Source organism: Theobroma cacao, chromosome 3 (assembly GCF_053813885.1).
Source record: "Theobroma cacao isolate CCN51 chromosome 3, ASM5381388v1, whole genome shotgun sequence".
Taxonomy (NCBI): Eukaryota; Viridiplantae; Streptophyta; class Magnoliopsida; order Malvales; family Malvaceae; genus Theobroma; species Theobroma cacao.
The window spans coordinates 40,954,416-40,970,443 of NC_142641.1; the positions used below are offsets into that span (position 1 = coordinate 40,954,416).

At 35.7% G+C, this 16,028-nt stretch overlaps 4 protein-coding genes across 4 annotated transcripts; 3 read left to right on the forward strand and 1 right to left on the reverse strand.

Annotated features, from left to right (window-relative positions):
* Nucleotides 1-886: 886 nt before the first annotated feature.
* LOC18605885 (L-type lectin-domain containing receptor kinase VIII.1-like) lies at nucleotides 887-3,444 on the forward strand. Its single transcript, XM_007039177.3, has one exon. It carries the CDS (start codon nucleotides 1,157-1,159, stop codon nucleotides 3,218-3,220), a length of 2,064 nt encoding a protein of 687 aa, XP_007039239.1. The 5' UTR covers nucleotides 887-1,156; the 3' UTR covers nucleotides 3,221-3,444.
* Nucleotides 3,445-7,052: 3,608 nt separating this feature from the next.
* On the forward strand, nucleotides 7,053-10,733 carry LOC18605886 (uncharacterized). The gene is made up of 9 exons (XM_007039178.3): nucleotides 7,053-7,376; nucleotides 7,478-7,721; nucleotides 7,799-7,948; nucleotides 8,658-8,715; nucleotides 8,808-8,900; nucleotides 9,034-9,132; nucleotides 9,383-9,474; nucleotides 10,046-10,105; nucleotides 10,212-10,733. The coding sequence occupies exons 1-9, from the start codon at nucleotides 7,195-7,197 to the stop codon at nucleotides 10,476-10,478; spliced, it is 1,245 nt and encodes a 414-aa protein (XP_007039240.3). The 5' UTR covers nucleotides 7,053-7,194; the 3' UTR covers nucleotides 10,479-10,733.
* Nucleotides 10,734-11,552: 819 nt separating this feature from the next.
* On the reverse strand, nucleotides 11,553-12,486 carry LOC18605887 (uncharacterized). Its single transcript, XM_018117125.2, has one exon. The coding sequence runs from the start codon at nucleotides 12,066-12,068 to the stop codon at nucleotides 11,676-11,678; it is 393 nt and encodes a 130-aa protein (XP_017972614.1). The 5' UTR covers nucleotides 12,069-12,486; the 3' UTR covers nucleotides 11,553-11,675.
* Nucleotides 12,487-15,041: 2,555 nt separating this feature from the next.
* On the forward strand, nucleotides 15,042-15,971 carry LOC18605888 (uncharacterized). The gene is made up of 2 exons (XM_007039183.3): nucleotides 15,042-15,399; nucleotides 15,509-15,971. Exons 1-2 carry the CDS (start codon nucleotides 15,307-15,309, stop codon nucleotides 15,776-15,778), a joined length of 363 nt encoding a protein of 120 aa, XP_007039245.2. The 5' UTR covers nucleotides 15,042-15,306; the 3' UTR covers nucleotides 15,779-15,971.
* The last annotated feature ends 57 nt before the right edge of the window (nucleotides 15,972-16,028 follow it).

A 16,028-nucleotide genomic window follows, 5' to 3' on the forward strand; every position in this document is an offset into this window, starting at 1 on the left:
CAAGAGCTTTTTTTCTTTGTCAAATGATTTTGTTGGATGCAAATATATAAAATACCTTTTAAATGTGGCTTTCTATTTGACATTCTTTGGAGTTTTGAATGTTGGTGGATCATGGATGTGTATTCTGTTTACTTGGTGGACTTCATGTTGGGTGGTTTGGTTGCTGAACCAGCTCTGTTTCTTTCATCCTTCTGTCAGGGGCAACGTGAGGTTTGTCCATGGCTGAAGTGATGTGTATGATAACATACCGTTTTTGCAATGCTCCTTCTCGATGTCTAGTAAGCGTTCTCCCCGTCCTTTCGACACAACCAACCGACCGCATCATTGGGTCCCATTTGCATTAAGTTTGTCTTGGCTCACCGGAAGGTAGAAATTAACATTTGTGAATATGAAAGCACCGAATGTGCCAACTATCGGTTTTATATTGCGATCTGCCATTTCATCAATGCTTATAAAAGCACTGAATATTTTAGCTAAATAACCGACTACCATTTTATTAATGCTTCTGTTTTTCCTCTTGGACCCATTGTTGATATTCCATACATCAGAAATTGATTTTTGTAATAAAGTTCAACAATAACATGATTGGATTTCTAAAATTATTAAGCTTGCCTTGGTGAGCATTCTAGGTAAGCTCTCTTAGCATTTACTAAGTAATTACCAGTTATAGGTTGTGGTATCTAATCAAATAGCTCAATAATAGAGAAAGAGGGCCCAAGGCAGATGACTGAGAAACCTGTAATCACCTCAAAAAAATCATTAGCTACGTGCCCCACAAATAATGCAAATCTAAAGCCCATGAAACATCTCCATGTGGTCCTCGTCAGACTTGTGAATTGAGATTGTTGTAGGCAGCCAGCGTTGTTCTCTTTCAGGTATTTGTAATTATCTTAAACTAGTCATTTGGGTTGAGTACTATGGCTCACAGAAAGGGACAAACAACAATCTATTCATATTTTGTAATGAAATTCTAGACTGGTACTGGAGGAGATGGTGTAGCCACATTTGGATATGTTACAACGGCGTCTTTCTTGGAGCATATCTTTAGTCCCCCCCACCCCCAAAAGGAAAAGATAACTCGCTGGGCTGGAACTTTTCCGTAGCAGAGTCCAATCACCATTAACGAGCCTGCGAGAATTTACAGAGCTAAAACAAAATGGCCATAAGAATTTCTTCCTCCTCTGTGTTCCCTGTTGCCTGTTTTTGGCACTGGTTTTTTTTGTGGTCATGGTCACTTTATCTTCTAGCTTTGGTACAGTACCCAACTTTAGTTGATTCCTCAGGTACGGCAAGTGCACCTGTAATAAACGTTATCAAACACATCTCCTTCACAAATTTCAGCCTTGATGATCCCAGAGTAACATCCGATGTGAAGCTTCTAGGGAGTGCGAAGCTTTCAATGGAGAAAGGTGCTGTCCAAATTCCAGACGAATCAGATGCCTTTGATCTGAGACATCAAGCAGGGAGAGCCATTTACTCCTCGCCTGTCCGCCTGTTTGATCCACACACCAGCACCCCAGCATCCTTTCAATCCACCTTTGCTTTTCAATTTACCAATTCTTCTAACGCAAGCAGAGATATGCTTAATCACGGTGGCAGCGGTCTCACATTCATCATGGTCCCTGATGAGTTTACTGTAGGAAGACCTGGACCATGGCTAGGCATGCTTAATGATGCCTGCCAGGAAGATTACAAAGCCGTTGCTATTGAATTCGATACGCACCAGAATCCTCAATTTGGGGATCCAAACGACAATCATGTGGGCCTTAATCTTGGTAGCATTGTTTCCACCACAACCATCGATGCATCAGATTTTGGGGTGATCCTTAATGATGCTTCAGTTCACCGAGCTTGGATTACATATGACGGTCCTCGGAGATGGATGGACATCCACCTCGGATCCGATGGCGGCGATTACCCCTCTAAACCTATCTTCTCAGGTTCTCTTGATCTCTCTCCTCATCTGAATGAGTACATGTTCGTTGGATTCTCAGCATCCACAGGCAACATGACCCAAATTCATAACGTACTCTCCTGGAACTTCACCGCAACTAGCCAAGCTTTCCTTCGCATCCCTTCTGAGGAAACATGTGAGAGTGAGATCATCCTCCAGAAATCTGATGCTGCTCAAAGGACGCAAAAGAGATCTAACAGAGAACCGCCCAGCAGTTTCTTGATTTTTATTGCCGTAGCTGTGCTAGCTTTGGCTATCATGATTGGTTTTTTCTGTAGCCGCAGGGGAAAAAATGACAATTCCAAACTAAATGCGTTGCCAGAGAAGACGCAAAGACCCAGACCTCCCAACAAGCCCCGCCGTTTCACGTTTTCTGAGGTTTCAACAGCAACTCGGAGTTTTAGCGAGGCAGAAATATTAGGTAGCGACGCCAGAGGTGTTTATTACAGAGGGAAGCTTCCCAATGGCTGTCAAGTTGCTATCAAAAGGCTGTCTGCTCAGTTCCTTAACTCACAGCAAGGCTTAGATAGACGACGGCTTCTCAAAGAAATTGGTGCCATGAGCCGAGTTCGTCACCCGAATTTGGTTCCCATCAGGGGATGGTGCCATGATAACCGCGAAATGATGATTGTGTATGACTTTTTCACCAATGGAAGCCTTGATAAATGGCTGTTTGGCGTTGGGGTTCTTCCCTGGACACGACGTTTCAAAGCTATCACCGATGTTGCCGAAGCATTAAGCTTCCTTCACTCCAAGCAACTCGCTCACAAGAACATGAAAACAAGCAGCGTCTTTCTTGATGTAAGCTTCCGAGCGGTTCTAGGTGATTTTGGCATGGTGCTTTCAGCAACCGAGTCAAAAAAGTTTGAAGCAGCAGTTAGCCAAACGGCTGATGTTTTCGAATTTGGAATCTTTATGTTAGAAGTGGTTTCCGGACGGGGAAAGTTAGACCCCGAAGTGAATCAAGAAGAGAGGGATTTGGTAGATTTTGCCTGGAGAATGCACATGAAAGATGAGAAGGTGAAGGTGGTGGATGGGAGGATGGGCTCACTAGTTAATTTGGAGCAAGCCATTCGGGTTTTGGACATTGGGCTACTTTGTACACTGAACGAGTCTAAAGGAAGGCCTACCGTGGAGGAAGTGGTCGAGTTTCTGAGCATGGAAAGACAAATTCCAGAGCTGCCAGCTAGTAGACCCGTGGCCTTGTTCCCTTACAATAGTGCCACGGGTCTTTGCACTGGATATTCTTGCGGCCCATTCAAGTGACCTATGTGTTACTGATCTTCTGATCTATGCAAAAGGATGCATTAAGGCAATTCTTGAGCTGGTTCTGGTTATGAAGCCAGAATGGTTATTCGGATGTATAAAATGTAATAGTAATTGAATTTAAGAGACATTCCATAAACTAGTCAACTTTGTCTATTACATTGCTTCTGCATCAAAGCCTACTGTATGTTCCTTGGTTGAGAAAATATTGCAATTTGAGCAAAGTATTGAGTTCAATTTTAGTAAGTTTGAAGATCCAAATTATGAGGAAATAAGTTTGGATATTAATTGGTGAAAATGAATATTGCTTACATGACGTTGATTAGAATTAGTAAGAGAATAGAACTAGAGAGAAAATATTCTTATCTTATTTAGATCAATAAAAAAATGCATAATATATAAAAAATCTTTAAATTATTTTTTAAATTTTGAATAATCTCTTAGTCGTTCAAATAAATTTTTATATTTTTATTTTGAATCAAATATATTTTTATTACATCATTCGTTTTTTTCTATTTGTATTTCTTTTATCTTTCCACAGTGATGTGAGAGCTTTTAGTTTATAGGGATTTGGACCAAAAGCTCCGATTTGTATATAAGGGTAGATCTAGAAATTTTCCTAAGTGGTGTCATAATTAAAATATTAATTAAAAAATAAAAATGTTAAAATTCATAAGTAGAAGTTTTAACATTAAATTAAAAAAATATAAATTCAATATATTCATTTAATGCTTTACAATAAAAATATCTAAAAAAATTATAATTGTCCACAATAATTTTTCATAGTTTGAAAACGTTGTATGATAGTATCGGTAAAAAATCTATTAAATATCTTTTTTAATATATGTCACTAAAAAATCATTCATCTACTCGTCACTCATTCAATTGTGTAACTTGTGCTTTATAATTATAAATCCAAACTATCAAATTAATCAAAAAATAGTTAGACATAAAATATTTAAAAACTTAACTTAGATTGAAAATGACTTACAATTGAAGCTTAATTAAGTTGTTTTAAGAAAGTGAAAAACATAACCAAGGATCAAGAAAAGGAAAGTCACTATAGGTTTTAAAAGTGAAACTTGAATTTTTTAAGAATGAGAGTAGTTTAAGTTTTGATTTTTTAATAAAATCTTAAATTATAGAAGGAAATTTTTTTCTCTTTCCATGTAGAATTTAAATATTAATATGTAAGTTATTTTTTTATAAAACTACTTTTTGATAATATTTAAATATTATTTTTAAAAATATTAAAATATTATTCATATATAATTTTTTTAATAAAATCTATCTTTTAACCCCACTTCCTACAAAATTGTAAAAAAATTAATGGGTTCATAGTATTATTAAATATATAAAATTCTAAAAAAATGATATAATAAATAATTTTTTTAATTGAATGTTGTCATGTGACACCACTCTCATGAACATGGGTTCGCCCATGTTTGTATGGTCAATAGTGGTGGCTGGCCTAAATTCAATGTCATGTTGTCTTTTATGGAGATTGAAAAAACGGTTGATATAAATTGAGAGTATGAAGAAAATTTAAATGGCTAGATGATTAAACATGTCATTTGTGAAGCAAATGAAAGAGCAGATAATTTGTCAAAGGTAGCACTATGCAACAACCAGTTGCAACTGACCGCAACCGTTGATTCCTGCAATCGACATTTGTTATTGTAATTGTCTGTTGGAGAGATCAACCTCGTCGCCCAATCAGCTCGATAGTCTGGCGGACTTCCTCCCCTTCAAAATGACTACAAAACCTAACCCCCACCCTTGTTTTTTTTTTTTTTTTGGGTAAAGACTATCTTAACCTTCATTAACCCCTCCTAAATAACCAGCTAGCCAACCCCTCACCCCTTGATAAAATTCCCCCAATTTTCAATCTCTTTTTTTGCTAAACCCTAATTCACCTTATTAACTCACCCATTCATAGCCCATTCGCGCGTTGCCTCCAATGTCACTCTAGACCGCTACCAGCCACCTATTCTTGCTTTTCTTGGCAACAACTAGCAAGGTAAATCACAAATTTTTTTTTCTTGGTTTTGTGAAAATAACAAGAAAGAGAAAGCTTGAATGATTGTGAATATTATTTTTTTTATTAAAATTCATGCTAGAGAGAAAATATGTCAGAGATTGTAAGTATTATATATTGTTTTTTGCTTGTAAAAAATAATATTAGTGTATATAAATATAATTCTAAGGGATTAGAAAAAGAAAGGCTATTTACAAAAGTTGAACAAAAAAAAGCCCAAGTCATCCCAAGTCAACCTAAATCGGTTCAAGTTAGCCTAAATCAACCTACCTCAAGAACTAACATAAGATCGACCGAATCGAGGTCGAGTAAAGCCGACTGAAATTGATCTTTTACATTATTCGATTCGGGCGGTTCGTAAGGTAAATTTTTTTATAAAATTTAGGTAAAATCGAACTGACAATCAACAAAATCGAACCGTGCTCATCCTTAGGCAAAGGAAGGGGTGCAACTACAGTATGATATTCTATGAATTTTCTAAATTTGCAAGGAGAATTGTTCTGCTAGACTTCAGTATCTATTGTTGCATAAATTGTGCATGTTTTACCAGATTTAGACTTCTTGGGAAAAAAATATAAAGGTAAGCCTACTACTTGCTCAAAATTCTATATTTATATAAAAAAAAGTGTGGAATAAGAGGTATTCAGGGGTGCGAAATAATATTCTTAAACCCTATCCCCTATTTACAATTTTTTCATGTAGGTGAAGTCCAATCTTCATATGGTTGTAAGTGATGGGAGCTGTGTATACGTTTCTGGCAAGATATGTGGCTTGATTGCTTGAGGGTGGTATCTTGATAGAGCTCTTTGCTCGAATTTCTGCTTTATCACAAAACAAAATGGCTACATCAATGAGTTTGGTTCATGGGAAGAGGAGAAATGGGATTGGAAGATTGAGTTGATGAGGCATCTATTTGGATAAGGGAGCAATTTAAGCAATTTAAGGCCACTGTTGGCGAGTACTCTTTGTGCAAAAATTTGGGAGATTCATGTGCATGGAAAAGCTATTAAATGGTTGTCAGATGGAATAAGGTTTTGATTTTAGGATTATGAGGAAAAGCTAGTTGATGCTCCAAGGAATTGTATAGTTTAGGGGCTAATTCTCTTGATTTTATTTTGTAAAGTTAGGTAGGGAATTTTTTGTGTACTCAAATGGGTGCAGTCTTATCAAAGAATAATGGATAGATAAATCGGCATTTATGAGGGTTTTACCTTCCAATATATGTGATTTTTGAAAATGTTTGTTTATGTTTCCCTCGAAAGGAATGTTTCATTTATGATTATCAATGAAAATTCATGAATACTTTTTTTGAAAAAAATACTTTTAGTGATGATTATTATTAGTCAAATTATAATTTATTATTTTATATCATATGATACTAATATAATATATTAATATATTGTAATAAATGATTATGTGATATGTTGATGTAATCATGTGATGTTTTTATTTTTCACGTCAATATCACTTGACATAAAAAATAATAAATATCATTTTGATTAATGAAAATAATAAAATATTAATCATTAAAATTTATTCAAAAAATAATAATATAATGACATGACTAAATATAATAAAAAATAAAATATATTTAAAATTTTTAATATAATTCAAAGAACTTTTTCAAATATTTATTAAAAAAATTATTGTAGTAGGCAGGTGGAGCGCGTTGAGGAGGCTGAAAAACTTGTGGGTTGGACTTTTAAGAAAAGAATCGGGTAAGGCCCATTAACTGTTTGTCGGAGGAAAACGGTAGAAAAAACCGGACGGAGAGACTTGGAGAGAAGGATTTTGATTTCCAATTCAAAGGTTCTACTAGGGCTTTACAAACCCCCGGGCTGTCTTGAATCTGCAAAGAAACAAACAAAAAGGAAAGCACAGAAATAGGAATCAATCCCTAAAAAACCGAAATACAAAGCAAACAAAAGAAAGTGAAATGAATAAGATGTGGAGAGTGAATTCCCTGAACAACGCCGTGAGGACTCTTAGATATTTCCAGGAAACCTCCTTCTCAACTTCAGTTATCCGGCAGCATTCTTTTTCCTCTCCACGCCTCTCTTCTGCGCCGTTCGCCATTGCCGTCCGTCACCTCCGCACTGGTCGCGATCCTAGCATCAGGTATTTTAAAAATTTATATTTATAGTCTATTCTAAATCCCAAAATAATAATAAAAAAAAAACAATTCAACTCCCATGTCTAACTATTTGTTCAATTTCTAGCTATGAAATTACACCTCCAGTTAACTGGGGCATCCGTATCGTACCGGAGAAGAAAGCCTACGTGATAGAAAGGTTCGGGAAGTATGTGAAGACGCTGCCGTCTGGAATACATTTCCTAATCCCATTCGTGGATCGAATTGCCTACGTTCATTCCCTCAAGGAAGAGGCTATTCCTATCCCGGACCAATCCGCTATTACCAAGGACAATGTCAGCATTCTCATTGACGGCGTACTTTATGTCAAGGTCTTTCTTCCCCTGTCTTCATTGCAATGCTCAATTTTTCAGTGTTTGGTCTATAATTTGCCTTCGGACCTTTGCAGATTGTGGACCCCAAGCTTGCCTCTTATGGCGTTGAGCACCCAATATATGCCGTCATTCAGCTTGCTCAAACTACCATGCGTAGCGAGCTTGGTAAGATTACCCTCGACAAGACCTTTGAAGAGAGAGACACTCTCAACGAAAAGATTGTGGTTCGTTTTCTTTCTCTCCTTCCATTTTTTTTTTTTGAAATTTAACTTTATTAAATTAGCATAGAATACATTGAGTTCATAGTAAAATTCTAGTTCTAGAGCAATAATGGGATAAGTGGAAGATAGGCCGAGGCACTCTACAAGTCTACATAGTACCAATCCTGTACCTCTTTATATGAGCTAAAAGTAACTCTTTGTGCCAACAGTTTGGGAGGAGGCATTGTGAATAACTCTATTTACAATTTGTTTACTTTTAATCTGGGATAAGAATGTTAGGCTTCATGTGAAATATATATTAAACTTTGGAGGCTTGATATTGCTGTTTATCATTCAACATTTGATTAACTTATATCTTATCACACATTTATTTCTATGGGAAGGCTAAGGTATTACTTTGATGGTTTTTGCCCTGTGGTGTCAAGTTAAAAACCATATATTCTATAAACTTTTTCCTCAGTAGAATGGATAGGTTGATGTACATCAATAAGTTTGCCATACTTGACCGCTGTGTTTAATCTTGTGCCTGCTATTCACAAGTTTATGCCTGATGCGTTATATTTCTTTTAGCTAGTTTGTTAAATGCTGTGATAATTTTCCACTGACAAATGATTCTGGAAGTGCCAAAAAAAGTTGGGAAACAACACCCCCCCCCCCCCCCCCCCCCTAAAAAAAAGAAGATAATTTTCTTGAAATGGCATGAGTGTTGCAGGAGGCCATCAATGTGGCTGCAAAAGACTGGGGCCTCCAATGTCTTCGTTATGAGATAAGTATGGGTCATTTTAGCCAATACTTTCTGTTTGTCAGCGTTTATATTCCCAATACACCCTTCTTATATACTTCACTTCCTTCTCATCACCAGGGGATATATCTCCACCACGTGGAGTGAGGGCAGCTATGGAGATGCAAGCAGAAGCAGAGCGTAAAAAGAGAGCTCAAGTTCTTGAATCTGAAGGTAATTCAGTAATTTCCATTTTTTTTTCCTTTTTTGAGTACCACTTAATTGTGGCATCTAATCACGCTATACTATCTGCTCGTAATAGTTGATTTTGGTGACATGATTTATTCATAAAAGTTAATTCTACCAGGAGAAAGACAGGCCAATATAAATATTGCTGATGGTAAGAAAAATGCTGTGATCTTAGCATCTGAAGCTGCAAGAACGGATCAAGTTAACAGAGCGCAAGGTTAGTGATTATCAAGTTGTAAACAGTCATTATGTTAAAAAATGATGGGGCTTTATATGAATTGGTAATCGAAGCTGATGTGGGTGATTAATTTTGACTATTTCTTTTATCATGAACCCTCCTTGTATGGATGACCCAAACTCATTGAGCAACCCACAGATTTCTTATTGTTCTTGTGTCTTGTTCTGGCTTTGTCACTTCTTCCCTTCACGTCTTCTATTTTTCCTTCTTAAAAACATTCATTTATCAGGTGAGGCAGAAGCCATCCTTGCTAGAGCACAAGCAACAGCTAAAGGAATTGCCTTGGTATCTCAGTCCCTAAAAGAAAGTGGTGGAGTCGAGGTGAGGTTCTTCCATCGTTGCCATCAAATGCGTGCATGAAAGTTAAGTTCTATATTTATATTATACCATCCAACCTGAAAGTATTAGAGGATGATTCAAACAATATTTCCCAATCTACCTTTATGGTATCGTGACTTTCTATGTGACAGAAGTTCTTAAGCATGTTAGCTTAACTGTGAATCTATGCCTAAGTGATCTTTGTTCCTGGTGTCTGCACTTGTGTAATGACTTGATACTCTTTAGTTTTTTGGATTTTGCATATATAATTAATCTTAAAACTTGATTTAATTGTTTGGACAACTTTGTCTAGATCCTAGGAGATACTCAGTCTATTTTTGTGTGCTCTAGGAGAGAATCATTAGGTTCAGAGAGAGAAAACCCTTATTTGAGTTTATTCCTGAAAGAATTTGTTATTTAAAGGAAAAAGTCTATGTTATATTTAGCATTTCTGATTTGTGGTTGTATATGAGTCGTAAATTTTTAAGGCTGAAGTCATTTTTAGATGAGAGGTACTGTTATCATGCTCATTTCTAAGTAAAAATAAGACTTGAAATTATGGTCTCTTTTGCAGGCAGCAAGTTTGAGGATTGCTGAGCAATATGTTCAGGCCTTTAGTAATATTGCCAAGGAGGTAAAAGGAAGATCTCAAACTTGTGTTGATAGTGTTAGTGTTATCAACATTTATTCATTCTATCATGTTGTTTGAAATTAACTTGTAATTTCTGCTCATTTGTTAGGGCACAACAATGTTGCTTCCTAGTTCTGCTGCAAACCCTGCCAACATGATTGCCCAAGCTCTCACTATGTACAAAAGCCTGGTCAGCAATGTTTCTACTGATGGTTCTCATGTAAACATTTCCCCTGAGCTATCCAGAAGAATAAAGGATGGTCCCTCTGGAGAAACTGAAGGCGAAACCCCAAACCCCAGAGTTGTGGACACCATGGCTACAAATCATGCTAGTCATACTGGATTTTCACTTCAGAGCTCCAAGGAAAAAGAATAAAACTGATTTAACCAAAGATCAATTAAGTGAAACCAGATTGTGTTTCTGGGCTCTGTTGCATGAAGACTACTTTGATTTTAGTTAAAAGTTTATGAATATTTGAAAAAGCTAGGCAAAGGATTTGGGGGATTGTAGAATCGATAAAAGGATGCTCATTCATTTGTTAAGTGTTTAGAGCGGCCGTGTAATATAGGCTGGATATCATTTTCAGCCTCGAGAATCCAATCCAATGAAGGTTGCAATATTTTCAAGACACTTGCGTTGCGCTTATCTATCTGCAGTTAAAACCTACGCGTATCATCGGAGTAAAAGTAACATGGGCTGCACGACCAATGGAAAAGACCTGGGAGTCGGGCCGTTTGTTCGGAAAAAAACTGTTCATTTTTAAATTTACATGAGATTTTACTCACAACATCGATGGCCTGCCAATGCCACACAATATTAACCATGGCTTCTGTTCTGTTCTGCAGAGTCATGGCAATGAGTGCTAACCAAAAATAATGTAGTAGCTGTTTTCCATCCCAATAAAATAATGTTCACAAACTCGTATAGAACATGTATAAATATATCTAAACAACCGACACATAGTATAATTCAATCGGCTAAACTAGCATAAATCCCAGTTCTGAATCATTAATCCAACTAAGATCGACTCTCCGTTTGTTGCCAATGATAACACATGCACACCCATATAATAGCAAATGGGAAAAAGTTTGCAAGTTCTCCCTTGTTATACTTTGAATGAATTTGGTCCTATTCTAGGCCACAAAGTCGGGTGAATGAAATCCAGAAAAGGAAGCTGTTTTCATTGTAAGCCGGAACTGCATTACTTAAGAAATTCCAAATGCAATAGAAGCTACTTGTGATGGATTCCAACAACCAGATGATCAGAAGCGTGAAGTTCATCACAATTCACAATCGTGGTGGTATCAAAACAATTATTCACAAGCTAAAACGCCATTATAAAACAAAGAGGAATTAGCAAGAATCTTAGTTCTTAAACAACTAGACATGAAACAAGGTTGAACTGAACAATAGTAAGAGATGAACAGAGTAAAAATGATGGCCAGGAAATGAAAAATCTAGTGCTTTACTTGCATAAATGCTCACATATACAGCTGTCTCCGTTAACTTTAAAAAAGAACTGAGGATTTAAAAGAGCCCTCCTTGTTCTTGCTAAAGAAAAAAAAGGGAAAATCAGATGAGGCCGAACAAAACAGAGAAGCCCAGAACAATGAGCCAAAGTATATGCACCAATAACAGAGCCTGACCGGGGAAAGATCCGTTTCCACCACTATTACCAACCTCGCAAAATCCAATTTTGACAACTTTAGCCCCCGCGCAATGAGCATCGGCACAGCCGCACCAATAGGTAACTCCATCGTCCCCGCAAACAGGGTCAGCCCTGAAGCAGTTGATAGGACATGAACTGGGCTGGGGGGTACTGGCGCATAGATCGGCCTCGGAAAGCAATCGAGTGGCAGATAATTGCTGTTGTGATCCGCCGGTCGAGGTAGAGGAGAAGGGAACGACGAGGAGCAGCAGCAACAGCGACAATGCGGGTTTACGGAATGGGATTGGAAACGACATGGCCACGATTGATTGATTGATTGATCTCAAACTCGAAAATGGGTACTAGGCGAAATGGTTCAAACGATTATAAGAATCTTAACAGCGAAGGCGAGCTTTCCTTTTGGCAAATGGAAAAGGGAAGCTGGCCTTGTGTTTCTTTTCTTTCCCGACTCAGACGAAGCGAAATAAAGGTGGGCAGAAGAGAGGAATTCAGGAAATCAAGGCCCCATCCTTGCCTCAAAAGCAACGAATTTGCCTTACATGTACGTAAATGAGAAAGCAGGAAAACAAGAAAAGGAAAGGGGATCTTTGTCGTCAAAGTGTCCAAGCAGCGGTTTACTCGAGCACCAAAAACTCCGTAGAATTATAATGAAGCTTTACATCATGCTAAGTATAATTATTAACAGGAGTAGAAAAGGAAGCCGCCGAAGCTGTCTAATGTCTTTTGCGTTAATGACTATAAATTAGGAGCAATTAATTTATTTATTAAATTATGAATGATATCTTTTGGTTTCCGGCCTTTTTCTTTTTCTTCTTAGCTGTACAATTCCGTTTACAGGCATTCCTTCGATGATTGATGCCACCACCCACGCGCTCAAACTACTTTTTGTGTTTGGCTTGCATCACGCCACGTGTAAAAATTAGTGTACTAGTACATTCTTCTCATTTTTATTGTAGAGATGCCCATAAGATAACCACGAATGGTTGTTATTCAATAATCAATACTAGTGTACATTGAAACAAGTTCTAATGATTTGGTCGGCTGCTATTTGCAAGAGTAACCAAAAAGTGACTACTCATTATATTTTGGTAACAAAAATACCTTTTAGAGTATATTTGGGTCAAAAAAATCTAGGGTAAATTTCACATGTTATTTTGTTCTCAATTAGTACTTTATAAATAACTTCTATTCCATGTTATATTATTAACTTTTCTTATAAAATTATAAAAATATCGTTAAATATAAATAAATAAATTAACTTTGAATTGAGAATATTTTAATAATTTTACAAGATAAAATTGACATCTAGCCTCATTTAAGAATATAAATTACCCATAAAGTGTTAATTGAGAAAAAATATTCACAAAATGTCATTTAGATAAAAATAAAAACTATAAAAGATGTAAGTGAAATTTATCCAAAAATCGAATAAGTGAACATAAAATTTTGTTTACACCAACAATTGGTTGCTTCATGGTTTTTATGTTTTTTTTTTGGGGTTGCTTGATTTGTTTTTTTTTTTTTTTGGTTAATTCAAATAATTGAACAATGAACCTTCATTGAATAAATAACATGACTCAATCTTTCTAAATCTCTTAAAAATCTAAAATTTTATTTCAACTATGAAAAACAATAAAAATAACTTTACTTTTGTGTATTCATTTATGTCATCATCATGAAAATAATTTATTAAGCTATTCATGAAGAGAGAAAAATCTATCATTCTGTTATTTTCTCTTTTTCTTTTTTGAAGTACATAAGGAATAGGTAAATTACTTTTTTGAAAAAATAGATTGTTAGAATCCATATTAGTTCTTTTTTTTTAAGGAAATAAAATATGACATAATGCTTAAAAAAACTCATAAACTATTTAAAAAAATTTAAATAAGATTTTATTTTTTATTACGTTTAATCAAGTTTTTATACTTTTATTTTGAATTAAATAAACTCTTGTGATTAATATTTGACTAAGTGTTAGTCAAAATATCATTTATCATTTCTATGTCACATAGTACTGACGTGATTACGTGACATTTTTCGCATTTCACATTAACAGCATATAAGTATAAAATGACTAGTGATATTTTGACTAATGACATTAAATCAAACATCAGTCATAAGGGCTTATATAACTAAAACAAAAAATATACAAATTTGATTAACTGCAAAAGAAGAATAAAAAATTATTTAAATTTTTAAAAATAATTTAAATACTTTTTAAAATATATGTCATACAAATATAAATAATTACTTTTTATAATAAATAGTTATGATGGTTCAAAGGATATATTTTTTGAAAAGTTTTTTGAGGATATTACCGTAACTATTTTTTTTAGAATATTATCTTAGTTAATTTGGCATATCAATAAAGCATGTACTATACTTTTTGTTTCTAGGATAAAACTTTTGCAATTTTACGCTTCTTATCAATAAAATTTGATGAAGGGAAAAATATAAATAAAGAACTCGAAATATTTTAATTATTGCATTGCCCCTCTTTGAATTTAGAGAAAACAGTACATTAAATAAAAGAATGTTTTATAAAGTAATATTTTCATTAACTTTAGTAAGTACTTATAAACACCTATTAGCAACCTTTTCAAGGAATAAAGAAATAAAATGTGTATACAAGTTGATTTTTCTATAAATCTCAAAATTCAAAATTGAATTCTTGTTATCTTCGTCAATCAGGCATCCTGTTGCAAGTATTCTATTATCCTATTTTGCTTTAATGTTTTTCTTTGGACTTTTTATATACTAATTATTGTAATATATTATTATCTTTTTTAAATATATAAAGATATATTGGATCTTAAACCATAACAAAAGCTGATTTTTCCTCAGAACATAAATCTGAATTTGAAACCTTTCACTTAAAATTTTGCTCACAAATTAAATGCACAAAGTGAGTATTTGCAACTAACTTGACCTGATAAATACAATGTATTGCAGTAAACTTAGTCCCATTTGGCAGTTGAACTTGTTTCCAATGAAAAGGGTTTCAAAAAAATGAAACTAACCCATGCATAGTGTTGAGTAAGCACCAGTTATATGTAAGTATGCAAAAACTTTGAATAATATAAGCCGGTGCCTTTGGGTTGAGTGAAACATTTGGATTAAGCGGGAAGGGGCTGCGGAATTGGCTGAAGACGACCAGGTTGGTTTTCAAATCTTGATTTGCTAAGAAAAACTCCACTGGGCATAACTGCCACAACTAACTCCAACCGCTACAAAATTGTCACCATCACCCTGGCAGGAAAGGCGCCAGAGAGAACTATGCTGTCTAGCCCATATACAAATTGACAAGGTCAAATTCAAGATAGGCCACAAAAACCAATTTGCCAGACCAAGCTTTTAACCCGAAATAGTCTGCTGAATATTAGAAGCTGCTGTACCTATATTATGGAATCCCTTCCATTGCCTCCATTCCTTAGCCTCAATAGTATCCTTGAATCTGAAGGCATATTGGAAAAAAGACAATCCGACCACCTCCAGAGAGACTCGCCCAATCGTCCCAAAAATTCCTGACCAATAATGGGAGGCTGTGCGAGCAGACCCAAGGAGTTTGACACCCCTGTCGACGCTCCTGCCAGCCCTGAGAAGGCTCAGCTTGAGACCGCCGCTCAGGTAACACCTTGAGTTTCAATTAATGCATACAATCAGAGAATTTACAAGTGAACAGGAATGTATTGTTATTTCATACTAATATTCTTTTATTGTCAATATATGAATGCAGGAGAACACTGATGGAGGTGAGGATCAGAATAAGCAACCTTTGGTAGATCTTTCTGAACCAGAAAAGGAGGCTCAAAACTCGTCCTCTGACTCAAATGCTGCCACTGCTGCCGAATTTGTTTCTGCAGACACTGCCAAGCCAACAGAGGACGACGTTAAAGCCGCTGCCAATAATGCTGAGGATAAGGTTGAGGCTACCCAAGCTGACAAATCAAAAGCTGCCCCAAGCAAGGAAGAAGATAAAAATGATGCACCTCTCGTCACTCTGTGATCGCGGATAGTTTTCCGCAGAAAACCAGAGCCTAGTGGGTTCATCATACTTCAAAAATTCTTACTTTAATGGAAGGCTGGATTGTATTTGTATCACCCTCATAGATTGAGGTTCGTGGTCAGCTTCATTGCTACCACATTTGGGATGTTTGTAACAATTAAAAATCGGATTATGTCCATACATAACATGATCAATATGGTGGTAAATAAATTATTATTACTATACTCTTATTAGAACAATTTTATTTTAA

What these genes read in the sequence shown, in the direction of transcription:
- LOC18605885 (XM_007039177.3), top strand. Translation starts at nt 1,157, where the DNA reads ATGGCCATAAGAATTTCTTCCTCCTCTGTGTTCCCTGTTGCCTGTTTT.
- LOC18605886 (XM_007039178.3), top strand. Translation starts at nt 7,195, where the DNA reads ATGAATAAGATGTGGAGAGTGAATTCCCTGAACAACGCCGTGAGGACT. An exon ending in ACGGCGTACTTTATGTCAAG is followed by an intron (nt 7,722 to 7,798) that starts GTCTTTCTTCCC and finishes GGACCTTTGCAG; the next exon opens with ATTGTGGACCCCAAGCTTGC. An exon ending in CTCTCAACGAAAAGATTGTG is followed by an intron (nt 7,949 to 8,657) that starts GTTCGTTTTCTT and finishes TGAGTGTTGCAG; the next exon opens with GAGGCCATCAATGTGGCTGC.
- LOC18605887 (XM_018117125.2), bottom strand. Translation starts at nt 12,068, where the DNA reads ATGTCGTTTCCAATCCCATTCCGTAAACCCGCATTGTCGCTGTTGCTG.
- LOC18605888 (XM_007039183.3), top strand. Translation starts at nt 15,307, where the DNA reads ATGGGAGGCTGTGCGAGCAGACCCAAGGAGTTTGACACCCCTGTCGAC. An exon ending in AGCTTGAGACCGCCGCTCAG is followed by an intron (nt 15,400 to 15,508) that starts GTAACACCTTGA and finishes ATATGAATGCAG; the next exon opens with GAGAACACTGATGGAGGTGA.